General features: G+C 44.0%; 1 protein-coding gene across 2 annotated transcripts in view; it reads left to right on the top strand.

Annotated features, from left to right (window-relative positions):
- The window catches only part of Arfgef3 (ARFGEF family member 3), a 165169-nt gene that overhangs the window by 55308 nt on the left and 82994 nt on the right, over positions 1-26867 (top strand). For both annotated transcript variants that reach the window (NM_001427849.1, XM_039098805.2), the window contains 6 exons: positions 6872-6940; positions 15429-15551; positions 18441-18483; positions 18945-19023; positions 24118-24222; positions 25068-25401. In NM_001427849.1, coding sequence (NP_001414778.1) covers positions 6872-6940; positions 15429-15551; positions 18441-18483; positions 18945-19023; positions 24118-24222; positions 25068-25401 — 753 coding nt within the window. The remainder of the gene's footprint in view (positions 1-6871; positions 6941-15428; positions 15552-18440; positions 18484-18944; positions 19024-24117; positions 24223-25067; positions 25402-26867) is intronic.

The raw sequence follows: 26867 nt of genomic DNA, 5'->3' as shown, positions 1-26867 counted from the left end.
TATCTTTTTAGGTAGTTCCCTTTCTGTCTTCCCCGAATTTAACTAATCAATTATGTTACCAAAGTTAAATTTCGAGTCAGAGTTTTACAACTTGGGCATTACGTAGGAAGCCTGGATACACCATCCATTTGCTCAGGGAAATGTTCTCCATGCTGACTGTGATCATTTATTTTATGATCACCTCCCTGCCAGACATTAGGTCTGGGGGACGGAGGAGCCCGCCTTTTTGTTCACTGGTGTATGCCCACCGCCTAGTCATAAATCTGACCCCTCCTCCGCCTCAGTAAGTATTTGTTGCATGAGTGAGTGAGTGAGTGAGTGAGTAAATGAATGAATGAATGAGAGCCTAAATAATGCTGCACATAATAGATGCCAAGTGGAAATTAGTTGCTGCCTTGTGACTTCAGTCTGTTCTTTACTTCTGGGTATCCTGGAAATGGTTGGAATCCTAACAGGGATGGCTTCTTAATACATCAAAATAAATCACCACATATGTGAGTGTGAAGGTCAGAGTCTTAGGAGAACAATATAGGAATAGTAGAGGGATAATTCATGGGACATATTCCTGGTTATGGCCTTTGTTTGTTTGTTTGTTTGTTGGGTTTTGTTGTCATTGTACAAAGCGAGGTATTTCTTGCCAGGGATCTGAGCATCCTTCGTGGGAGATTTCAAAACCTTAATTTCTTAACCCCGCCACCTGCACTTGCAGTATCACAGAGTAAAGACCCCTTACTCTGAAATGCTTGCAACCAAAAGTGTTTTAGCTGTTCGAATTTCTCAGGTTTGGAGAATACTTGTGTAGACTTTGCCAGTTGAGAATCTCTACTCCAGTGAAAATTTCAGAACAGTGTTCTTGTGTGCCATTAGGCCCCCTAACCTCCTATGTATCCACATTACAATAATGACTAAGGGCATTGACTGAGACTCTGTAAGGCTGATCATGCATACGTACAATGCAGAGAAGATACTAAGCGTGGACTAGGACCCGCAGCGATTCCCCACAAATACTGCAGCCAAGACAGACATTCTGAAGAGAGATTTCACCACCAAGAAGCTTGGTAGTCTGTGGGAGGGGCACTGAAAGGGAGTAAAGATTATTAAAGCAGTATGTGTAAACTTCCCTGAAGAACGGCTATATGAATCAGACTTCTGAAGTTTCTGTCTTTCTGGGATCATTTATATCTGTATCGGCAAGGTTTTATGTTATGCATTTTCAGAAATTTACCTGTGTTCTACAAAGCAGGGCTATGTTATCCATATATAATAGAGTGCTTAGAAAATATATGGGAACGTGGAGTTGAGAGACTTCAAGGGACTGGCTAGAATAGTAAGGATGTGGTGGGAGGGGTGGCAGTAGCAAGGTGACACCCAGCTTCCAAACATGGGCAGCCACTTGTAGTTTCCTCGTCCCTTCCTCAAATGCATTCGAGTTGATTCATCACCACTGGAAGGACTGGGATCTGTCTGTAAATCCATCTGTATGTTTAGTGCCGTCTTTACTGCTTCAAGTTTTGTTTTGTTCTACAAAGTCTAGTTTTAATACTTATCGGCCTAAAGATAATATGAGGGAAATACTTTGCATGGGACATTTGATTATGTTTGCTTTAGATGTGCCACTTTCCATGGGCCAAGCATATTCAAACCACTGCAACCATATTTCTGGATTTTCTTTTTAATTTATGTATATACAGTGGTCACACTGCCCCCTACTTCTATCCAGTTCCTCCTGGTTTTCCCAATTTGATGTCTTTTCAAAACATAAAAGTGCTTGTGCTCAATTATAATAAATCAGTTTTATTCCCACCCCAATCCCTGTGTGTATGTGGGGGGGGGGGCATGGATTGGTGTTCGTATGTGTGTGCAGAGGGGAGGCAGAAGGCTTAGAGAACAACCTCTCTCTGACCTGAAACTTTCCTGACAGGGTAGCCCGGCTGGTCAGTGGGTCTGTCCCTCGTCACCTCCTTACCACTGAGATGTTACCTTGCTCAGCACCTTGTTATGTGGGTTCTGTGGCCTGAACGCATCCCTCTGCACATACGGCAAACACTTTATAACTAAGCTATCTCCCAGCCCAAATTTCTCTTTTCCATTCTAATTATAATTATTTTTAAACCCAGATCTCTAGAGAGATTTGTGGTTGAGGAGTTACTTCTTATGCATTCCAGCTATTCAATTATAGTTTTAAAAGTGGCTTTGGATTTTTAGTAGCCATGGTAATATGCTTTCTCTCTCCGTGGATGACTTCTTTCTGTTTCCTCTTTTTCTTCTCTTGGCTCATTTATTGAAGGCAGTGCCAGGTAGCTTGATTGCTAGAAGCTGCTTGTGACTCAAGTTCTTGCTGTTAATTCTAACTCAGTCAATACGCTTACTGCCCCTGAGAAGGATGTATTTCTAACAGAATTGCCCTCAATATTTAGGCACTCCTGTTTTCCTTGGAGCCAACTTGCTCAGAGTGATAATGCAAACTTTTGCCTGCATTTCTTTTCCAAAGAAAGCCAGACACTAAACTAATTTGCTATTACCCTGTTTCCCATACCCTGTCAGTGTTATGATCTGATGGTGTCTTAGTTAGGATTTTACTGCTGTGAACAGACATCATGACCAAGTCCACTTTTATAAGGACAACATTTAATTGGGGCTGGCTTACAGGTTCAGAGGTTCAGTCCATTATCATCAAGGTGGGAGCTTGGCAGCATCCAGGCAGATGTGGTGCAGGAGGAGCTGAGAGTTCTACATCTTCATCTGACGGAAGCCAGGAACAGACTGAGCATCCTCAGGCAGCTAGGAGGAGGGTCTCCAAGCCCACCCCACAGTGACACACTTCCTCCAACAGGGCCACACCTTCTAATCGTGCCCCTCCCTGGGCCGAGCATAAGCAAACCATCACAGATGGATTGATGCTTGCTGGACATCAGGGACAGAATAATCATTCCGTTTATCATTTTTGCTCCTTGCTTCATCAGTCTGGATACATATCTTATTTTTCTCAGTCTTCAGCTTGTTGGTTTCGCTTTTTTTCAGAAAGCTCAGAGAATCAGTGAATACTAGTAGCTAGACACTGGTGTGCTAAGCCTGTCCTCTCCAGCATTTCTAGGGCTGGGACTGGGCAGGAGATCCAGTTTTCTATGTACTCTGGCTGAAGGTCTCAGTCTGAGTGTCCTGGGCTGCTCTGGTGCTTAGACTTCCTGACACAGAGAGGAGTTTTCTATATCCATTTCCCCTCTGAGGCTTTTTCTGTGAATACTGATAATTTATAATCCTCACTGCCCCCTTGCACTTCACGATGCCCGATTCTTGAACAGAGCTATTGCTCCTGAAAATTGTGTCGGATTCTAAATTCCTTCAAAATCTACTTTTTCACACCTCACACAAATGCATGGGGAGTTAGAAAGCAGAAGGCAGCCCTTTAAGTTGATAGTTAACCAGGTCAGACAAATATTTGCCTCCAGCATCTTTCAAAGTGTTAGCCACTGCCAGCCTTTATTGCCAACATTCTCAAACCCACAGGTCCAGCAGGAACAAGAGACCAAAGACCATCACCGCCACCAAAACCCATTATCTCCTTAGGCTTCCTTCCCTCTGCCTAACACATGGTGCAAAAAGAGACGCAAAGGGGGCCGTGCAGTGCGGCAAAATTTTAAGCAAGAAAGCATCAGATGGGTACACAATGAGGAGCGAGGCCTAAGCCAAGAGGAAAACTACAAAAACAAGCCAAGTAAATTTTGAGATGGGGGCACATTCAAGATGTAACAGAGGCCATGGGAAGGAAGGTCTTAGAGGGAAGGGGACTTCCGAGGTGGTGACACTTGAAGGTTGAAAGATGAGACCATGGAAGTCCATGAAAGGAGCCTCACAGAAACCATAGAGAATCCCCAAGGACAGAGGCTTCAGGCAACACACAAGGCTTGCACAGAAGGTGGAAGCTCCTTTCAAGCAAGTACCAAGAGGACTCCATTGTCCTCACCCTTCCTTGTCTACCAAGCCCAGCTTCAAAGATGGCCACTATTGAACATCCCTATCATCCATATCCCATAGGGTCAAGGAACATATTTTTCTTTCTGGCCACAAGAACACAGAACCACTTTTTAATCTGGAGTCCACTATATGGATTTAAAAAAAAAACTGGAGAAAAAAGCCACAAGTAATGTATGTAATCTGGTGACACCACTCGGCAGACAGACAGACAGACAGACAGACAGACAGAGAAAACATCTTTCTTTCTTTATTTATGTATACTCTGTTCTCTCAGAGGAAGAGGCTGACCCTTTACCCGACCCCAGTAGCTTGGATTGACCAATTACGCCATTGATTTTTTTTGGTGTGGTCATTAAGTACATATCCTGTATTATATGTGTGCGTTTGGGCTTCTGTGTTCTTTTGTGATTGGAACTAGATAAGGAATGTCCCAGAGGTTGTCTCTGGCAGGCCATACTGCAGGTGGACACAGCTGTTGGGTGTAGGGGCAAGCAATGGGCTCTAGCACTTTCCTATCTGTTCTTCTCCGGCCAAAAAAGTCAGAAGCCATGGAGAGGCAAGAGTCTGGATTTCTTCCTGCAAAGACAGACATGATTCTTAAATGCCAGGGGCTCTTATCGATTGGCTCCGTAATAGCTCTGTTAGTAGAAAGAAGAATAGTTAATGTGTCTTAAAGATCTTCCAGATGTCATCAGCCATGTATCTACATATCTTAGAGGATCCAGAACCAAAATATAAGAAAGTGTCATGCACCATCCTGAGGGCGGTTTTAGGAGAGAGAAAAGTAACCTAACAGTTGTCTACTCCCGTGTGGTTTGGGGAATGGCTAAGACTTGACAGTCACAGTGGCATTTCAGTCTAGGCACAGAAGATGAAGAAGGGGGAGACAGTGCTGCACAGTGGTTTTGCATACAGGGTCAGATTATTTAAGCTCAAACCTCGGCTCCAGTTACCATGGCATCTTAACGTAGTTTGATGTCCTTATGCAGGTGAAGGCAGACACGAGATAAAACGAGGCCTGTCATTGGATGAGGCAGGAACAGAGGTTTTAGAAGGAGAGGGAGAAGCAGAAAGGAGGGAGAAACAACATGGAGGCAGACGTCAGAGATCCTCGCCATGCATCCCTGCATAGATACAGGTTGCTATGAGTATTTCTTAAGGGAGGGATTTCTATAGGTCAGTTTATCTTATCTAGGTGGGCGGTTTATATCTTTGTCATTTGGTTGCGAGTTTATTGTGTGGCTATATTGTGGGTTGAGAATTTAACACATAAATTTGACTGATAAATTACAGTTTATTGAGTTCTGATTTCACCGGTTAGAAGGAAGTGTAGGCAGAGTCCGTGGCAGGGAGCCGCGATAGGCCAGCCCCATGCTGGACTTCTAGAGCCCCGATTTTCCTGGGTAGCTGGAACCAGAGAGTTCGCAGCTGGTAGAGAGCCACTGGAAGAGATACTATCCAGGGATAAATTATAGTTAGTTCCATATGGCCCCATGGATACCAGAACTAACTCTAAGGACCAGAGTGCCAAGGTGCCACGCTGGAATGGCTCTCAGACTGCCTGGGTCTGAGAGCGCTTGGGGTCAGCGTGGAGCCGCTGAGATAAAAGTGCCCCGCGGCGCCATGTGGCCCTTTGGGTGCCGGCGCTAGTGCAGGATAAAAGCAACCAATTTTACAATATTTACTGAAACATCTTAAGCATCTGTTTTATCATTCTGAGGTTCAGCTTTCTTATCAGTAAGACAGGAGCAATCATTATAACACGTGTATGAAATTAGCCAAAATAATTCATGAGATATAACCAACCATCCCCAACCATTTCCTGGCCCAGTCATCTTTCCTGGTCCTTAGTATCAGTTTTGACTTCCTTTACTGTTGGGCAGACAACCTGGGGGGCTGTAGAGAGATGCTGCTTATTGTCAGCCTTCTGCTATCCGTCCTTTGGTTATGTTTCTTCTGTCCTGGTTGTAGCAGAGACCACGGGGTTTTGACACGTCACTCTGTCTGGACAGGCTTACCAGGTCTTTTTCTGACTTTCAAGAACCCTTTACTCATGTGGGCCACAGCAATGGGTTCACAGCCTTTCTCTTGTTCACCCTCTTTATTTACTGGGAAACCTGTGTCTACTAATTAGAGATCAGTGATAATACAAAAATTCTGACCTGCACTGGGACACACATGTTCTTGTGCTGATGTACATGAAGACTCATGCATGAACATTGCACAAACACACACACACACACACACACACACACACGCACACGCACACGCACACGCACAGGCACACACATGGGGGTGGGGAGGAGAGATCATTCATGGAGGAAGGAGGATAGTTTAAAGCAAAGAAATCATTAGTATAGGACTTCACAGACAGCCTGTGACAATTGTCTTAGTTGGTGTTCTGTTGCTGTAAAGAGACATTATGTCTAAGGTCACTCTTACAGAGCATTTAATTGGGAGTTGGTTCACAGTTTAAGGAGGTCAGTCCATGATCATCCTGGTAGGAAGCAAACAAGCATGGTGTCGGAGAGCCGTAGCTGAGAGCTTTACATCCCTGTCTACGGATCTACAGGCAGCAATCGGAGTGGCATGGGGAGGGGAAGGAAAGGGGGTAAGGGAGAGGGAAAGAAAGAGAGCTTGTATTCTAGGGCCTAGGGTGTGAGCTTTTGAAACCTCAAAGCCCACTGTCACCCCCATGGCACTCCTCCTCCAACAGAGACCTACCTACTCCAACACAGACACACTTCCTAATTCTTTGAAACAGTTCCTCAGCTTGAGACCAGGCATGCAAATGTATGAACCCATAGGGGTCATTCTCATTCTAACCACCATACAAACATAGTCCTATATTTTAACCCTGTCTCTCCTTTCTCCCCTCATGTCTTGCTGAGTCTAGGTTTTACTGTGCATCACCTACACCCCGACATTTGACATGAATGGGAGTGCCGTACTGAAGATCGCAGAGGTGAGTATAGAATGTTTGTGCCTGATGCTCACCGCCCGCCCCTTTCCCTCTGACTAAAGGGAATACCTGACTAGATCTGAGTAGCAGCAGAAAGACTCTCTGATGACTGTGGGGAGTTCCTGCTGGTTTACTTTGTGGGAACATGTTGTGTAGCTGGTTGGCCAGCCTTATTCCTGACTTATTCCAGCAGGTCTCGGGGTTCTGCATGCTTGAGTTTACTTCACTTGAGTAATTGCAAAGCATTTTCTGCTTTAAAGTCATTTTTAAGAAAGTCTGAGATTAACAACAGCATTTATTGATTCAGTTCTGTCTATCTCACAAGCCCCGAGAAATGCATCTCGTAACTCTCACTAAAACGGCCCCTCTTTCCCATCAGTGCTGTGTATTGGAGTCACATGTTCCTTCCAGCACATTCTAAAATGTATCCAGCAGAAAAGCTGACTCCTTGAATGTCTGGCATGTGCCTTAGCTTCTGGAAACACAAACCTTTCAGAGCTTACTTAGAATAGTTTTCCTTTCGTTCCTTGAAAAGAATATTTTTAATATTTGGTTATTCTGGTAGGAGTACATGTTCAGACCACAAAGTCTGGATGCTTTTCTGTATTCTGAAATCGTGCAGAAGCATTCTACCAGTGAGCTACATTTCCAGTTTAGACTGTGTGGAAAATGTCCAGGGCTGTCAAAGGAGAAGTTGCAATTAACTAGTTGGCCTGCAATATACCATGAGGCAGCTTTCAATCATGGATCTGTAGAGATGGGCAAACAGTTTTCTTTGGGACATTTATGTGTTTCAGTGTCTATAAGCAATGAAATAGCGTTGTTACCAGAATTGTTTTTTACTGAATTTTAAGAGATATAGTGAAAGGTCTTCTTATTTGAGAATTCATTTGTTCATTTGTTATAGGGTAGTGAAGTTTCTAAAGTTAGCAAATGTAGAGGAATTTTAATTAAGCAGCAGGGCTGCTCTAACAAGGGATCACATTCAAAGACGTAGGTCTCTGTGATGTGGTTGGAATACAGGCATACCCTTAGTAAGCCCAAACAATGTCATCTAATTGAGGGGCAGACAAAGTGATGCGTCAGAGAAAGATTTGACAGAATGAGTCGGAGACAGGATATCCCCAACTCTCGGGAGAACAGACAGGAAAGAGAGGTTACTTAAGAGCATGCAAAGAGAATCAGTTCACTTGGAGAGTTTAGTTAGTGCAGTTCCATTCAGTTCTGTTTGTTTCGTGTAATTAGAGAAGTCAGTGCAGCTCAGTTTGTGGAGTTCAGAGGCAGTTTTTCCAAGTAGAGCAATACAGTCAGAAACTGAGAGAACCCAATTTGAATCAGTCAGTTTGGAGAGGAGTGTGAGTCAGGACAGCTGACTTGAACCAACCAGCCAGAGTTCAGAAAGATCTAGGGTGACTTTATTCAGCAATAAGTCTCAGAGGCTGAAACATGCTAGACCTGTGTTAGCAGATGTAGCCTAGAAGCTGAAGCCTTCAAGGTCTGGGCTTGCAGATTAGATTGTAGAAGCTTCCAGACCTAGGCTGAGGGATAGTTACATTAAAAACACTCTGGAATCAGCCCAAGCTGTGGGTTTGTAAAGCTTAGGTATGGCTCTCATCTCATCCCATCATCTGAGGGGGAAAGAAGCAACCTTTACAAGCAAGAAGATGTGTTAGTATTCAGGAGGTCGTTAGCCATTTGCCAGCTGAAGGAAGATAGAGAAGCGACTCTTGTCAATGGAACCCAGGAAGGGAGCAACAGTACCTTTGAGAAGGGAAGACTGCAGGGGAGCTCCATTCTGTTTCAGGGAGGAGGAGGTCACCTTACTCATCCTCGTGGAAATCTGGTGCTCATTGAGAGAAGATTCTGAAAGTCAGAAAGAGACTCAGAAGTGCCTATCAAAATCAGAAAGGGAGAAATAACCGAAAGGAAAAAGGGTTAGGCTAAGACTGGTGTAAGGTAAAGGTCCTTAAGGTTAATGGTAGATGAACGTGCTAGGAGCCTCCCTGTTTGGTGTGGATCCTGCCTCTCACATCCGAGAAGGGTTCCTTGACCTTCTCACTCTGTCCCTTGTGTATCACAATTACTCCATTTCTAGCATGGATGTTCCAGTTAGATTTAATACCCACATTCCACACAAATGGTTGTGAGTGTGAGTCCAGTCCCAGAGTATGCAGTGTTCACCACTGTCTTTCTAAAACGTTTTAGGGAAACTACTTAGGAAAAATAAAACCAGCTCTGTAAGTCACATGAAACTCCTCTGGTGGAAAGGAAGCCAACTGTCCTTTTGCCCTCTCGTTGTGGTAGACAGTGATGGCACTTACTCGGAAACTTGTCGATCAGGAAGTAAGACGTGTACTGAAGTATGAAAAATGAGGCTGTTTCCTGGAGGTACTATTGAAACCATGTAAGGATCATTAAGCTTTTAAAATAAATATAAAAGCAACTTTGGTTGGTTTCTATTCCCTCACAAACATCATGACCAAGAAGCAAGTTGGGGAGGAAAGGGTTTATTCAGCTTACACTTCCACATCGCTGTTCATCACCAAAGGAAGTCAGGACTAGAACTCAAGCAGGTCAGGAAGCAGGAGCTGATGCAGAAGCCATGGAGGGATGTTTCTTACAGGATTGCTTCCTCTGGCTTCCTCATCTTTCTTTCTTATAGAACCCATGACCACCAGCCCAGGGATGGCACCACCCACAATGGCCTGGGTCCTCCCACCTCGATCACTAATTGAGAAAATGCCTTAAAGCTGGATCTCATGAAGGCATTTCCACAGCTGAGGCTCCTTTTTCTGTGATAACTCCAGCTTGTGTCAAGTTGACACACAAAACCAGCCAGTACAATTGGTGTCTAACACAAATTTGCCTAATTAACCTCTAGTAAGAAAGTTTTCCAAAAGCATACCTTCTGTGTTATAAGAGGATTTTTTTAAAAAAATTCATCAGATTTGTTAAATGAGCAATTACAAAATAAGCAAACATTAACCGTTCAGTTTCAAGAACCGTCATTACTAGACCTCCACATTGGTACATAGTCCTGATGGGGCAAGGTTCAGCCATAGGCTTCTCTTAGCATTATGCACAGGTTAGGAGACATGTTGAGTTTTCCAAAGACAGTCACTCTCTTCATATAGAGGAAGGATGGGGGGTATAGAAATTGCCAAAGAAGGTCTTTAATAAAGAAAAAGGTCAAATCATAGCCAAAAGCAGTCTAAGGCTGATTTGAAAATAAGTTAATGACAGTATCCTACTGGAGAGATTTGAGAACTGTCTCCATGCCTGCTGGATTCCTCTATAAAAATTCTCAATGGCCAAAACCTTGGCTATTCTCTTCTATTTGATGGTTTGATCTTAGATTCCTAGAAACGTCTAGTAAATACCCTCACCCCAACCCCTAGCAAGCCTGTTGGGCTCAGGAAAATGTTTTAGAATCATTGTTTTGGGGTTTTGATTTTTAACATTCTTATTTCCAGGGACTTCTCTTCTGACCACCCATCTGTCTTTTCCAAAACACTGATTAATAAAAGCTATCCATCATCAAGCCCCCAGAGCATGGCTCTATGTCTTCATTTCCCTTTACTCTCTACTATACTCTGGCTAAGTAAAGAACCACCAGATCACAGGCCTCCAACTACTCACCAGAGACTCCCTCCCCCACCTCCCAATTTCCATTCACACTCCCAGCCCTCTCCCAACCCACACCCACACCTGATTGCCATTCCCAATGCTCCTCTCCTCATGCCCTCGTCACCCCCCCCCCCAGTTCTCTCTCTCCATCTACCTCCAATGTCTATTGAGTTTCCCCCTAAGTGAAATCCATGCATCCTCCCTTGGACTCCTTATTACCCAGTTTCTTTTGGCCTGTGAGTTGTAGCATGGCTGTCCTGTACTTTCCAGCTAGTGTCCACTTAGAAGTGAGTGTGTACCATACATGTCTTTCTGGCTCTCAAGATGATAGTCTCAAGTTCCATTTGCCTGCAAAATTCATGACGTCTTTGTTTTTCCTCTGTATAGTTGTACCATATTTTCTTTAATCATTCTTCAGTTGGGGGTGGGGGACATCTAGCTTGTTTCCAGTTTCTGGCTGTTAACAGATAAAGCTGCTGTGAACATAATTGAGCACTCGTCCTTGGTGGTATGGTGGGGCATCTGTTGGGTATATGCCCAGGAGTGATATAGCTGGGTCTTGAGGCAGAACCATTTCCAGTTTCCTGAGACACCGCTAAATTGATTTCCAAAGTGGTTGTACCGGTTTGCATGTGCCTATCCGTTCCAGGTGTCCATCTGTGAGGAAGGAGGCCTCTTTCATAAACAGTAAGAAATGGCCCGGCAACTGATCAATCACCATGATCATCATCGTTCAGCTTAGGCTCGCAGTGATCATCAAAACCTCTCCAGTTCTCTCTGATCAACGAGGATCGACAGTCTTCTCTCTCTAAGGGCCATTGCTTCCTAATAGTTTAGTCTCTTATCCTATGTCATCGTTATAACTTGTTTTTTCATTCGTCTCATTTATTTTTTTAGTTAGAAATGCAGCAGCTCTGCTCGGCGTAGAACTAATGGCTCAGTAGCTTTCATACTTGCTTTTTGGGTGCAGAAAGGTCATTAACACCATCATAGAGGAAACAGAAAGTTGCGATTAGAGCAGAACGAAGTGAAAGGTCTGTGTACTTTCCGATGCTAAGCAAATTTCTCTCCAAACATCTGCTTCAAAATTTGCATTTATTTTGGCCAAAACGTAGTACTGTGTACCTCAGTGCTACTTCACGTAGTGATTCGATACTACATTTCCCCTGTTACTGTTATCCCCCTCTCCTTAGCCAATGACAAAGATTCTATGGTTTGTGCTCGTTTGCACACTTGCATGGCCTGGCTCTTTTTCTCCTTTGAGAGCTCGTTTTGCATTATTGATATCTATGACTTTTGCTATCAGTTATGATTAGCATGTCGTAAACCTGAATGTCCACACATGCGTGGAATGATTAAAACGTTCATTATGGCTCTCCTCACTGCCCTGTGTCTCCCTGCATTCCCTGGTGATCGGGGCGGGGGGCGGAGGGGGGCTGTGGTTTTTTACAAGGTATTTCAATTGGTACGGACTTGAGGCTTTTTAACTTCTAAATGACAGGTGCAAAGGGGAAGAGACTGCTACAGGAGAATGATACTGGGGCAGGGAAGAAGCCACTGGTCCTCTACAGAAGCTCAGCTTGCCTTCGGGCTTGGCATCCTCTTGACTTGTTTTTCTTCCCACTGTGCTCATTTTACTTCTGCCTTGGAGCAAAAGAAGTTGAGCATTTATGCAACTTTAAAATAAACTCTAGTGTTGAAGACAGTGATCGAGTTTAAAAATATAGACCTTATTTCCACTAACTAGTTTAACAACTCATCATTATAGAAAGCTTAAGAAACTTTCTTAAAAACGTTTTTTGGCCATGCCAGGCTTAGATGCAATTCACTATGGTGATAGTCACAGTTACCCACTCATTACCCTCTCAGAATAGCAGGTAAATTAATTCATTCTAACCACCTAAATCGAGAGGTGTCAGAAAGAGATAAGCCTGTCTATGTGTAACGATATGTCTATTTGTCATATTTAATATTATATTCCTAAATTTGGCAGAATAAGCATCTGAAGTCAATAGTTTTTTCCCACTGAGTAAATGGGTTCATCATTTCCCTTAATAAAATGCACGTTGTGATAAGTTAGGACCAGTGTCATCCCTGAAATATTAATAACTAAAAACAGCGTGACGTTCATACTCAAAAAGATACATTTGATACTTGCAAAGTTCTTCTCTGCTTATAACTTTGTGCTATAGAAAGTAAGATTTTTTTTTCCATAGATGCTTTCATTCACGGGTTTCAAGGGGCTCACATAATATCTTGGCTCCTGTGTGTGGCCCAGAGTTCAGAACTTTAAGTATATTGTTGAGCTGTTCTTTCAAATGCTGTGCTTTAATAGTCCTTGTCGAGGCTGGAGAGATGGCTCAGCCATTAAAGGCTAGGCCCTCAACAAAACTATTTTAAAATCTGTTTAAAATCTAATTTAAAACTGTTTAAAATCTTATTTTAAACAGCAAAAGTTACAAAGATTTCCCAAAAAATGTCAGATACAAAGAAAACTATTTGAGACTATTAAATTATGAAATACGAATGGTATTTGCATGTCTAAATAGACTACAGAGAAATTGGCTTCATCAAAATGCAACACTGTACACAGTTATAAGTATTTTAGAGTTTTGAAGTTTTTCATCACATCTCAAAGGATAAGCTCTGGAGGCCACGGCTCCAAAAAGCTCATATAAACTACTGTAAACATGAATCCATTATAATCTATAATTATTTGAAGACATGGGAACATACTTTAATATCAGCACTCAGGAAGCAAGTCAGAGCTTTGTGAGTTTAAGGCCAGCCTGTTCTGCATAGTGAGTTCTAGACCAGCCGAGGCTACTTAATGAGACTTGTCTCAAAACAAACAAAACAAAATTGTTTCTATTTTTTAAAATAGGAATCCTATCTAGAAGCAATCCATCTAGACTCATATCCAAATCTAGTGTTGAGTTTCCAATGTCTCTCATGAAGTATTAAGGGTATGAATTAAACTAAAAAATGTTTATCTTGTATAGCTAAGGGTTGGTAAATGCTAGAGCCCTGTTTGCCCAAGACAAGTAAAGCCTGGGTTCCATCCCAACGTTGAAAAATAATAATAAAAAAAATGTGCTTTTGGTTAAATGTATTAAAAGACAATTATAGTGTGGCTTACCAAGAAACTCTCATACCTTGAGTAATAGCAACAAATGTTAAAATATTCTCTCCCTCCTCCCCTCCCCTCTCTCCTCCTCCTCCCTCCTCTCTCTCCCCCTCCTCCCCTCTCTCTTCCTCTCCTCCCTCCTCTCTTCCTCTCCTCCCTCCTCTCTCTGCTTCCTTCCTCCTCTCTCTCCCCCACCTCCCTCCTCTCTTTCCCCCTCCTCCCTCCTCTCTCTCTCCCTCCTCTCCTCTCTCTCCCCCTCCTTCCTCTCCTCTCTCTCCCCCTCCTCCCTCCTCTCTCTCCTCCCTTCTCTCTCCTCTCTCTTATCAGGTATTGGCCATCTAAATAGAATTTCCATTTTTATTAGAGCCCTTCAGGAACTGTTCCTAACAGAATAATTTCAGTGTATTTGGTTCTCTTTCTGTTTTCCTGTTTCCCTCTTCATTAAAGGACAGGTGACTTATGGAGAGGGAAAGAAGAAAGCAAAATGTAAGCAGGCATCCATCGCTAGGCCCACACTTGCAGCTTCAAGAATCAGAGTTCATGAACCCTTGAAAGCGATTGCATGGCATTCAGAGTCATGATAAAGTAGAATATTACCTCCCTGCTCCAAATCTGGGATTTTTCCATAACTAGCCACCAATAAGCCTTTTTAGATTCTACCAGCCATTCAGACGCACAGATCTCAGAATGTCTTGTCTGGCGTGTTCCCTCAACAGGACACCTGACTGACAGAAAACAAGTGGGATAGCTACACTATGTATGTCTTCCTCACAGTAGTCCAGGTGGCTCTCTGGCTCTCAGCAGTGTGACACAGGAAGTGTCACCCCATGAGTACAGGGTCACCCTTGCTTCGGAGCTCCCCATCCCCAGTAGAAGCCACTATCTGTGGGCAGAGCGTCACCCTCAGAGCACACGCCCTGTAACAGAGCTTTCTGCTTGTAGAGAAGCCCAAGCCTGTGGCTTCCTACCTGACAGTCTGAGTTGAACCACAGATTCCCCAAGGCAGATACACACTTTTCCAACCTTTGTCACTGTTCTGAGAACACAGCAACAGTTAACACACATCCAAACTCATTATATAGCCTTGAGGCTTCCTGTGCATTTCCAGTCACCTGGGTTTCTCTTAGAATTGTGTGTTTCACAGCCACCCCCACCCCTGCCCTGCAGATGTATATGCCCCTGTGAAACTCAGAAACGTGACGTTGTTGAGAGTAGTAACGATCGGGGAAGGATTTCCATTAATGTTCAAAAGCAAATCTCCAGAGGTTTTAGATATGGCAAGATTTTTTTTTTTTATTCATAAGCAGTTGAAAGTCTAGATGACTTTCCATTTCAGGATTTGGAGGTAGGAACAGGATGGCCCTGAGTTCAAGGCCAGTCTCAGTTGTAAGAAAGCAAGAGCTTGTTTATCACTGGGAGGGGAGCCCCTTGGTCCTGTAGAAGCTGGATGACCCAGGGTAGGGGAATGCCGGGGAGGAGTGGGAGGGCGGGCAGGCGGGTGGGAGAGCACTCTCACAGAGGCAGAGGGATGGGGGAGGGGGATAGGGAGTTGGGGGAGGGGAAACAGGGAAGGGGGATAACATTTGAAATGTCAATAAATAAAATAACCAATAATAATAATAATAATAATAATAATAATAACCCTTTAAAGTGCCAGTATCCTCTCTGGCTAATGCCAAGATTGTCTGTGGTAAATGGATGTCTAGAGTGCGTGCATTACTCTCGTTCCCTCACCAGGTGTGCATCGAGACGTACACATGCAGCTGTCACCAGCGCAGTATCAACACTGCCGTGCGTGCCACTCTCAGCCAGATGTTGGGTGACCTGACGCTACAGTTACGGCAGAGACAGGAGAACACGGTGAGCTTCCCGTGCTGCACGTGTGACACTTACGTCCCTGCATGCCGTATGTCCCAGGCCCGCAGCCCCTCCTACCGTAGCCACTTCCCATTGAAGACGCTGGGAAAGCTTTTTATTAGACCGTTCATTTATACAAATGGAGATATTTAGAAATTTGCTCATTTTTGCCCCCAAAGTATGGAGCACCCTTCTGGGTTTTTGTAACAAAATATAGTAAAATTTTGGTCGTTGTTTTAAGTTTTTACTTTTCCTTCGTAAAAATCGTTATTGAAATGGTTTTTCCATTGAGTATTTTCATTAAAAATATTATGTAGGGGACCAGAGAAATGGCTCAACAACTAGGTGTTCCTCTTCGAGAGGACCTGGCTTTAATTTCCAGCACCTACATGGCAGCTCACAGCTGCCTATAACTGCTGTACCTGGGGATCCAGTGACTTCTCCTGGCCTCTCAAGTACCTGCCACATACGTGCTGGACAAACATACACGCAGGCAAAAGACCCACATTCACAACATAATTTTAAAATAATTAAAGGCATATGACAGTAGTAAACTTGTAAAGAAAAGCAAGCCATAAAGTTAATGAGCTATTCATGAAGGAAATGGTTAAACCCTGAGCTCTGACTCCCAGACTGCACTTCCCACCCTCAGGTGCTTTGGAAGCCAGTGCAGACAGGCAGCAATACTTAAAAGGACATCTTCTTTTGTGTGCTGTACCCAAAGCCCAAGATTCTGATAAAAATTGTTATTCTAAGATCTCACTGTTAACTTTAGCCAACCCCTTGTTGAAAGTGATCTCATTTATACTATGATTCTGGGTATGATGAGTATAGGAATATTAACTCAAAAGAAAACATAGTAGGAGAAAAGAAGTAATTTAAGATGTTAAAAATTCTAAAATAATGCCTCATTTCATCCTTCCTAACTAATAACACAGTTGAATATTCTAATATTGATAATACCTAATATTGTTAAATAAGACATATAAATGCAATGTTTCAAGCTCCCAATCGTGCTCATTTAATCCTAATTTTGGAATTGTAAGTAGAGGACAGTCATAATAACATTTTGGGCAAGGATCTTCTATACCTGTGCTGGATGGGGCCGTATAGCCTACCCGTACAGTACAGTAAATCATTTTGGGTTTGTGCATATAATTTATGTCTCACATTGACAAAAATCATGTAGCAGTGACATTTTCAGAGTATACCCCTATCATTAAATGGCACATAACTATATTAGGTGTAAACTCTGTGCTTCAGCCATCTAGTGCTGAGGCTTCCACTGGGATGGACCAGATACAGCTCAGGAGGGCTGGTTGTGTACTGAAGAGGCCGTATGTCTCCAGTCTGGGTTGTATGCGTCCAGTCAGCCTGCCGGTCCTACTCATCGCTGACTGTCTAGACTCACCCAGTCAAAGGCAAGACCCAAAATCAAGTGGGAAATCGCCCTTCTCTGTGACTTCCTTTTTCTTACTCGGGCATTTCTTTAGAGATTGATTGCCTGTCCCAGAAAAGAAATGAAATTCTCAGGGTGATAACATTTGAAGCATTTGTGATGTCTTATAGAGGAATCTGTCAGTTTTCCCACCTAAAAAAAATCAAGATTTTTCCCCCCAAAAGCTGTTAAAGGAGAGTGCCTATCAGAACGATGAGCTTTCCTCTAAGGAAGTTGCATGGTCTCCTGGAGGACGCTCAGGACTACCTGAGAAGACTGTATATGTTCATCGCTGGAAAGACTTCCTAGGCCAACTCAGGATGAGGAAGGTCTGGATACAGCAGAAAGACAATATATAAGGGGGATGCAAAGGCGTTAGAATACAGAACAGCTTCTACATAATGTGTGCAGGCTTTACCCCTTTCCCCAAACAAACCCCAGTTCTGATTTTGTATTCTTAGAAACGCTGAGTCATTATCTCACCTCATTACTGAATTATTTAAATGACCAAATCCACTGCTGAATTGTAAGCTGCCGATTTTTCAAAGCGAAATCGCCATGTATAAATATTTGGTGGCCGGGCTTTAGACACACCTCTAGCTTTAAAATGTAACTGCGAAGCCCTCTCTTGGCAGTTGTTTTTTTGGAGACACTGACGTAAAAATCTCACAGAATCTGTTGTGGAAGCAGCTGAATTTGCAAATTTTGAATCCCAAATAGTAGACATACGCACCTGTAGTGAGTCTTGAAAAGGCAGCGCCCTGCGGTGATTGACATGCCTGGTAGTACGTTGGCATGACAGTGCCCCCCTTATCAACCAAATCTTGCTACAGAGAGATAGGGATCCTGAGTCACCTCCTTCCCTTCCTCAGGTCTGTAGTTCCTGAATTATGCCGGCCATGAAAACATGAGCCATCTTAAGCATTAGCCTCTTCCACTTCCTGCCTTCCCTCGGTGACACTGCTGCTCAAACAGTTCTGAGTCTACCCAGCAACTGCTTGTCAGTTTCAGGTTAATACGTCCTCCCCTTAAACTGGAAGGTAGTGAGTGCTTGGTTCATTTTTGAACCTGTATTTCAAAGTCCATCAAGGATGGTTCTTCTTCTGACAGAGCCTAGATCTGTTAGGGCGAAACATAGTGCATCCTGTCGCCTTGAGATGAATTATATTGTCTGTGTCTTCAAGTACACACTGCCACAAGCTGTCGCCCAGCCATAAAAGTGCACGGTGGGGTTTAACTTTCCAAGTGTTTCAACTCTGAAGCAGTTTATTTTGGAGATGGGCACACTCAGTCCTTCCCATTAAGGTCACGGGCAATGAGATGCTTCTAGCCCGCTTGGGTAAGACATCTGAAACCAGAGTGCTCAGAATGCCATTTTGTTTCCTGGAACATTGCATTGTGGGGAATTTTCTTACCCAAATCTTCTGATTGTTTCTGTGTGTCTTTCTCACTAGATAATTGAAAACCCAGATGCCCCACAGGGATTCCGCAGTCAAGGTATTGGGATTAGATTTTTTACTAGGCCTTTTTAAATGGGTGGGGGGGTCTAAGAACCACCTAATTGGTACAACTGAAGGTTTAAAGATGGCCCACGCTTTGTTTGGCTTTGCATTCTATTATCTAACCAGCAACTGCCTTCCTTCTGTTCCCACACCTTCCTGTGCCAACTGTGCAGGCTGAATTAACAGATCACATCCCTCCCATTTGGAGACTTAACTGTGGAAGAACTTTACTTCTAAGAAAAACAGCCTCGTGTTTTCTCCCTGGGCTGTATTTTGTGTATTTCACATTTAAAGGGTTCCGTTCTATTCTTCTCCCTATGATTGTTCTGAAGGCCTAAAAGAGACCTCACATCTAAAACTCACCAAAACCCATCTAGAGCACAGGATGGGAAGGAGATTGAGGGAAACCACAATGTCTACCAGTGTCTAATGCTTAACATCTCCTCTGTTTTGAAGGCTTAACAGTAGAGGCGCTTTGTGATGACGTTGTCTCTGTCCTTGCTGTTCTGTGTGAGAAGCTACAAGCCTCCATAAAGTAAGTCCCCTTCTGTCCTGGCTGGTATCCAACAGTGGTTCAACTTAAGACAACTTCTATCTACAGCATCGTTGACGTTATATCGTGTCTATCTGAACAGTAGTTCCTTCCCACCTGTTGTAAATGTCACTTATATTTCCTCAGATGAAGGGATGAGATGACAGATAAACAAAGAGTGGTTTGATCTCTGTTCCAACCATCTGCAGGCTTAGACCTGGAGACCTCTAGCCTCCATGCAATCTAATCTTCCAAGACAGCTGATTAAGTCTGATTTTCTCTCAACTTTTGACTGTATTGCTCTGCTTGGCCTCGTACTAACTTTGGCAATCTGTTCTCATCTTCTGGCTCCTTATCCCTCTGTCTTCACTTGTGTCTAGCGTGTTCTTTTTGTAACCTGTCTCCGCAAACCTGCCATGCATACATACACACCACATACCACACCACCACTCCTTTTCCCTCCTCCACCGATCTTACGTAGCTTCTCTTCCTCTGCAGTTCACGTGTAAATTGAGCATATCACATCTCTGACTCACTCTCAAATCTTTCTCTGGTCTGTCACTTTTGTCTGCCCCTCGATTAGACGTCATGTTTCAAACACGGCTGTTTCTTTCTACAAACTAACCTTACCTTCATTGTTAGGGATTAAAGGTGTACAGAAGGGCAGGTCTATATTCCCGCCAGCTCATGCTGTAATCCACAATATGTCTGCATTCTTAGGATGTGATCCCTCGCCAGGCCGGTGCCGTGCTTCATAGTTTTGATAAGTAGTGCATTATCTTGGGATTTTGAGGAAACTCCCCTGGTCATAGGCCCGCCTCTGTCGTTTGTTTGCTTGTGGTCTCTGCCAATCATCTCAGTGAAGGAGAAGGGGGTGGAGTTGCTGCAGAAGTTGAGCGCCAAATGCTTAGAGTAGCTGAGGCAGCTTGCATGCCTCTGTCAACATCCAGTGTTCATATCTTCATCCTTAGGAAGTGCTCATGTTTGTGTGGTCTCTTCCGACTCAATTTCCTTAATTTCTTCTTTTTTATTAGCTAAATCAGACATTTCCTTTGTCTTTTAAATGGCTTTTTTTCTATGAGATTCTAATGGGTAGTATTTCTCCTTACAGTCATTTTCAGGACAGGACCCCAGGTACACCTCCCAGGGCGTAGGCTCGGTAAGGACATGCGATTGTGGTATCCTCAGTCTCTGGGGGATTCTGAAAATATATTGAGGTATTCAGCATAACTCACAGGCCTTGGAGATGTACTATTATTAGAGTTCTATATTAGACAAGCTGAGTTGCATGGTCCCCCTTCAGCTCATGAGTTTTTCAGAGGATAATTGGGCTTAGAGTGGTATGTGATTTACTCGTAGTCTGTCATCTGTCACTTTATCCCAGTCTCCCTCTCTAAAGAATGTCAGACGGGAGTCTGTACCAAAGAAGGCATGGAGTCACTAAGGCCAGCCAGAGTGGCCATATCAAGTTTCTAATTCTACTCCATCTCTTATATAAGTGCTTGCCGCCTTCTCTTAGTTTCTAATTAAATTCAAATCTGAATAAAAAGATAGCAAACATTTGGAGAAAAAAAATTTAAACCCGATACTGAGAACTACAGAGATCCTGAAAATGCCACTAATTATCTTCCCAGGAGGCGCCCTCCCTGTCCGGGCGGCTGCTCAGCCTGTACGGCCCAGCTGACAATTGCTGAGAATTGTCCTGCTTGGATCGTATAACTGGGGAGAAGTCAGCAATGAGCAGGCAGTGAGACTACCAGTAGATATAGTCTGCCAACTATGAAATGCTCTCCCGAAACACCAGGAAGAGTAGTCCCCAGCCCTTCCAGGAGGCAGCATACCTCCCACTCCTACATTTTGGAAAGCTTAGCTAGGTTCTAGGCTCCTTCCCACTCCACAGGTCCAAGTGTTTGCCTCTTTGCGAGTATACAAGCCTGAAAGGAATGGTACACTGTGCACTTGTTCTGCGGTCTCTAAGTAAGGAACATGCGCAGAAGATACTTCGGTTTTCCGTGGCTCCATTTAATGATCATAAATCCCCAATCTCCAGACTGCTGCATCCCACATTTAAGCTGTCATAAGATCTCCCAGGAGCCTCCTTACTTGATGTAAGGAGCCAGTTTACTTGGCAATATATTCCTGTCAATGGTGCTGATGCCTGGGGCCTGCAGCATCCCAGCAGGCTTTGCAACTACTCACAATAACCCCAATAACTCCTTAATGTTCCCATCCTATACTATATCTGATGACTTCAGAAATTGAGAATCTGTATTTTCTGTTTGCTTTAGTCGTATGATGCTAGACTACCGGCTTGAGGAAGAGGTGTTTTTGCAGTGGGACATTGAATCTTCTTAAAAAGGAGCCCAGTTCATAGTTGTAACTGTTAACCTGAGACACAATCAAGTTGATCCTTCCAGAATTGTCTTTTCAATGAACCTTGTGATTGACAGCATGGTTCTGCTGTCTAACCCTCTCCAGTCTATCCAAGCAAGATCATTGCCTGGACAGATAGCACAGTCTACAGGTCCCACACCCATCTGGCATCTGGGTTCCATGTAGCTCAGACCAGCCCTGAATCTTTTTCACAGCTGAAAATGTGCTTGTACTCCAGTTCTTCCTGCCTCTACTCCCCAAATGCTAGGATTACAAGCATGAACCACACCCTGCTTGCCTTCCAGCTCCACTCTTTTACAGACATGATCCTCACATCCTGTCTTCACCCCCCCCAAACCTTGCAGTCCAAACTCCTTCCTCCTCTACCCTCATTTGTCCACACCCTCTCTACAACTCCATGGCTGACATTTGCTTGGACTTCAGACCCTACAATGGCATCATGTCCTATCAAATTCCTCCCGGGGCCTTTGGGAAAGGGTGCTTCACTTATGCAGTACCGTGGAGATTTACATCCAGTGACTCATTTACAGCACTTGACATCAGCACTGTGTGCGTCTCCATCTCCCCCCACGACGAGGAGCTATTTTCAGAGCAGTGCAAAGGCAGGTGAAGCTTGTAGGAAAGAAAGACTAGAACTAAAAGTTTTTACTTGGCCAGCAAAAGATTAATGTTTCTTACCCTTCTTATTCCTCTGATCAAATAGTAATCATCACCTTCCTCTTGCCAAATGGTAATAATTTCTGTACCAACTGAGTCTTTGTACGCCGCCCCTCCATCCTCAGAGAGTGCACACACACAAAGTCAGTGCTCTCTTCCCAATGCGTTGATAGTAATCACGGAGTATGAGGGAAAAGATATTTTAGTCTGTGGGTTGGTGAGCTTTTTCTGTAACATCTCCCGATGGGCGTTTTTGTTTATGTTTTTTTTTAATTTGGCTTTATAACCCCTTTAAAACTTAAACACAGCTTTAAATTCACAGCGTGTGGCCTCTGAGCTACAGTGTGCCAGCCAGTTTTAGACGCTGAAGTTGGTCTGAGGTGTTTTTCGCAGAGCTATCCCCCATCTCCGTCTCAGCCTGCCTTGCCTTGCAGCGACACAACCTTGTCAGCTTGGCAGGAGTATAGACTTCTAGTCTCCTGGGTACACAGGGGAGCTTCCTTTTCCCTCTTCCTAGCTTTCTGTGTCTAGTAATTTACTTTCACAGCCTGGCTTTCCCCTCCCTACCTCCTGTGTTAGGGGGTTACTTAACTATTGAGAACTTCTTTTCTGGCATTTATTTTGAAAACACCAGGAGCATCTGACTGTTATTTTTATTGGTAGATATCTCCTTTTGTGGATAGCCTACTCCATAAGGGATTATTGCATTATGTCTCTTTAGAATATGTGCACTTCAAGCAAATGTGTCTTTGAAAGTTAACTTCTCTCCATTCTTGTGAGTCTCACCACAAATTAGAAATTTAGCACCCTTTGGTAACACTGAGAGGAAACATAGGAATGCGTTCCCTATAGAGTCTCCTATTTCCTTATTAGATTATCAAGACAGCCCATGATGAGAAGTTTATGTGTGCATAAATATGAGGATGCAGAGATGACTCAGCAGTTAAAAGCTCTGACTGCTTGTCAGTTAGCCCAGGTTCGATTCCCAGCACCTCCATGGTGGCTAACAGATGTCTGTTAACACTTGTTACACACTGTCCACTTCCAGGGGTATCCAATACTGCCCTCTACCCTCTAAGGGCACAGAGTACACATGTGGTACATAGACATCCATACAAGCAAAATAGCCATACACAAATTAAAAACTTTAAAACATGTTTCCTCAATAATAAAGAAACATGAATCATTATTAGCTAATGTGATAATATGATGGGCCAAAGATGTTTTAACGTGCTTACTTAGCCTGTATGGGGCCCTGGGTTTAAAGCTCCAGGACAAAGAAGAAAGAGATAGGCGGGGAGAGATAGGGAAAGATGATGTTAATGGTTTCTTAGAAAGCTAAGCCACCAGCGATAATTAGCATTTCTGGCATATATAGGGTTTGGCTGACCTGTCACCCTCTGTCCCCATTTGTAACTGTGACAATGCACTGCTCTGATAGGAGATGTGGATATGACAGGCTGTGCGTGAGGTGCATCTAACAATGGCCCTTCTGTTTCACACTCTGTGGTTTGTCAAATACCCAGAAATAGTTCTCCAAAGTAAAGTTTATTAGTTTCCCCAAATCAGTCTAAGTCTGTAACTTGGTTAGAGCTGCCATGATGGGGTACCAAAGGCTGAGTGCCTTGAACCAGGGGAGCTGTTATATTCTAACTGCCCTAGAGACTGACATGTTCAAGATCAGGGTGGTTCTTCCAAGCCTTCAAGGGGTCTGGTCCACTCCTCCACCTCTACCTCCCCACTTGCTTAGTGGAAATCCTTCTCGCTGTCTCTTCATACAGTCCTCCCTCTATGCATGCTGTGGTGTCTATGGCTTTTCTTTCTGAGGGTTATTATGTCATATTGGATTAGGACCCGTGCGAATGCAGACACTTTAACTTTGCTCCTGCTCAGCTGCTGGGGGATTAGGACTTTATTCTCAAGGACAAAGCTCTATGTGTAACACTTACCACTCCTCTTGGGTGGCGCCTAGCGTTACTCCAGGTTCTGCCGCGACGCTACCCTCTCATTTTGTCTTGTGTCTCGCCTGCCTTTGTGCTTCCACAGTGACAGCCAGCAGCTGCAGCTTCTGTACCTGGAATGCATTCTCTCCATACTCAGCAGCTCCTCTTCATCCATGTACCTGCACAGGGGCTTCACCGACCTCATCTGGTGAGCATGAACTCCTGATGCCCCCACAATCGGCCAAGGACTCCTGTAGCTGTGTCTCAGGCCCATCTATAGCCCCTGTGAACTTGCAATGGTTCCATTCATGCATACGTGCCCTCCAGGTAGGAGAGTTGCTTTGTGTACACCAGCCCAAATCCATAGATGCACTAGTGGGTGTTATAACAAATATGCCTCCAGCAGCCGCTTCTGCCATGTATTTACTTCAATGGAATCACAAGTAACTCTGGCTCCTTGGTTTGCTCTAGAAGCGTATAAATATATCAGGAATATATGTGGGGCAAGAAATCCTAACCCCAAATTGGTCTCCATCTCCACAAGAGCGCTCATCACCTTGTCACGCACAGAGATTCCAGGAAGTGACAGGCCCAGCGGGCAGCCAGTTGGTAGGCCACAGATCCTGCTTTGTTGGCAGTGGGGAGCTGAGTGTTGGTATGGGGCTTGAAATTAATACCTAAATGAGAAATAATTCTGTTATTCAGTAAAATGAAACTTGATGGGGACACCTTTTAGCACTCAGTCCTATTTGTCCAAACACACACACACACACACACACACACACACACACACACACACACACACACAGGTGCATGTGTGCAGAGGAATGAATGGTCCTTGAATGCTTCTCTGGATGCTTCATTTAGTTAGCATTAAAGTGAGAAATGAGGAAGACTAGGTATACTGGGTATAACAAGGTCCAAATAAGGAACAGTAGTGATACCCGCTTTTCCTGGATATTTCTGTGACATCTATTTACCTTCCTGGCAGCACTCACATTTTATCACTTGGCTACCAGTGAGGTGTATCTTTTCCCCTCCACTTCTTTTCAGGAAAAGCCTCTGCCCTGCTCTCGTTGTGATCCTGGGGAACCCAATTCACGACAAAACAATCACCTCTGCCCACAGCACCAGCACCGGCACCAGCATGGAGTCGGATTCTGCCTCCCTCGGTGTGTCTGACCATGGCCGGGGCTCAGGCTGCTCTTGCACTGCCCCTACCCTCAGTGGGCCTGTGGCCCGCACCATCTATTACCTTGCGACTGAGCTCGTCCGCTTAGTGGGGTCAGTGGACTCTCTGAAGCCTGTGCTCCAGTCCCTCTATCACCGTGTGCTCCTGTATCCCCCGCCCCAGCACCGAGTGGAAGCCATCAAGATCATGAGAGAGGTAGGGAGGTATGAAAGGATGACTTGATTTTGTCCACAGGGATCTCTCTACAGGAATCTACATGCAGAAGCGTCTAGACTACTTGTCATCACCTGCTGGGGCATCATTGCTACCATATTTTGAAGTTTGTTAAAGGTAGTCATTTATTTTGGGAGCTGTGGTTTAAAAAGATGTTAGACATTCACTGGCTTCATTCCCTATACGTTTGTATGACATAGACATGCTATTTCATACTGCTGGTATGGGTTCTTTCTTCTGGAGATAGACATGTTTTGTCACCTTGGTAAAGGCGGATTTCAAAATGACATGCCAGGCATTTGTCAGGGTAGGGCAGGCCCATGGCCACAGATCAGCTTCCAATAGTGGTCAGCCACGGAAACATAGGTGTGTACAAGTCCTACTTGTTTCCAGATGATGATGGCCCCTTTGTCATCTCCTTCCTCCAGTCAAGACCAAAGAGCAAATAATTGAATCTTAATTGCTAGTTGGTGATGTCTTTATGAGATCTGACCATAACAAAGACCAACATTTCTAGAAATTGAGTAATCCAGATTTAATTGCTGGCCAAGAAAATATAGTGTGCATACAAAAGCACTCATTATATCTTTCCTAATCTATGCCAGGCACGTCGTGTTAATTATGCCTTTAACAGGCTGTGTATCAACTTTATTGTTACCAATAAGAAATATGGCTTCTTTTCCTCTCCCTCGTGTTAAGGGATGGCATGGAAATCGCAGATCCTGTCAATGGTTGGTTGGTGAGGACAGTATAGCTTTGAAGGGAAGCTACCATCTAAGCAACAGGGTCTTGCCCCCAACACTCGCTTCAGACAGACCACTATCATCTGTGTCGGTAGATGCTCTGAGTACAAAGAGAAAGACAAGGCTTGGCCAAGCAGGCTCAGTTCTCTGTACTCCATTCCCATCCTTCCTTCAACAAGTGATGCTTTCCCCCAACATGTTGACTCCTTCACAGCAGGATGTGGAAAAAGTCATTGTGCCCTCCCATATATTTTGTAGGGTTTACTTTTGGGTATTTTCCCTCTGGCTTCCCAAGGGCATTATGCAGAGGAAACACTAGAATTAGATGCCTTCTTCTGAGAAGTGTGTACAGTCAGTGCTGCCCTGGGAAGCCAAGCAGATGAATTCTATCTAGCCAGATTGTTCTAGAAAATGGTGCCTCTGCTTTCTAAGGCAAAACTGTCAATTTGGAGAAGGTGGTTACCTAGACACCAGAGTGCTCAGGGGCTTTGCACACAAAGAAAACCACTGTATCCAGAATGTTTGCTGGCCTTCTATTTATTACCTCCCTGTACATCTGTGCCATATGCAACAGACGGCTCTTTGCCAAAGACATAGAACAATGTGTTTCATGCTGCACATCCTCTCTCTGGTTCTACCTTCTGCCCAATAATAAGTATGGAATAATAAAGGCCTTTCCTTTGGTCTACCCTGTGGGTGCACTTT

The sequence above is a fragment of the Rattus norvegicus genome, chromosome 1, assembly GCF_036323735.1.
Source record: "Rattus norvegicus strain BN/NHsdMcwi chromosome 1, GRCr8, whole genome shotgun sequence".
Classification (NCBI taxonomy): Eukaryota; Metazoa; Chordata; class Mammalia; order Rodentia; family Muridae; genus Rattus; species Rattus norvegicus.
Note: the sequence above shows the minus strand (reverse complement) of the source record. Positions and strands in the feature narration are given on the sequence as shown.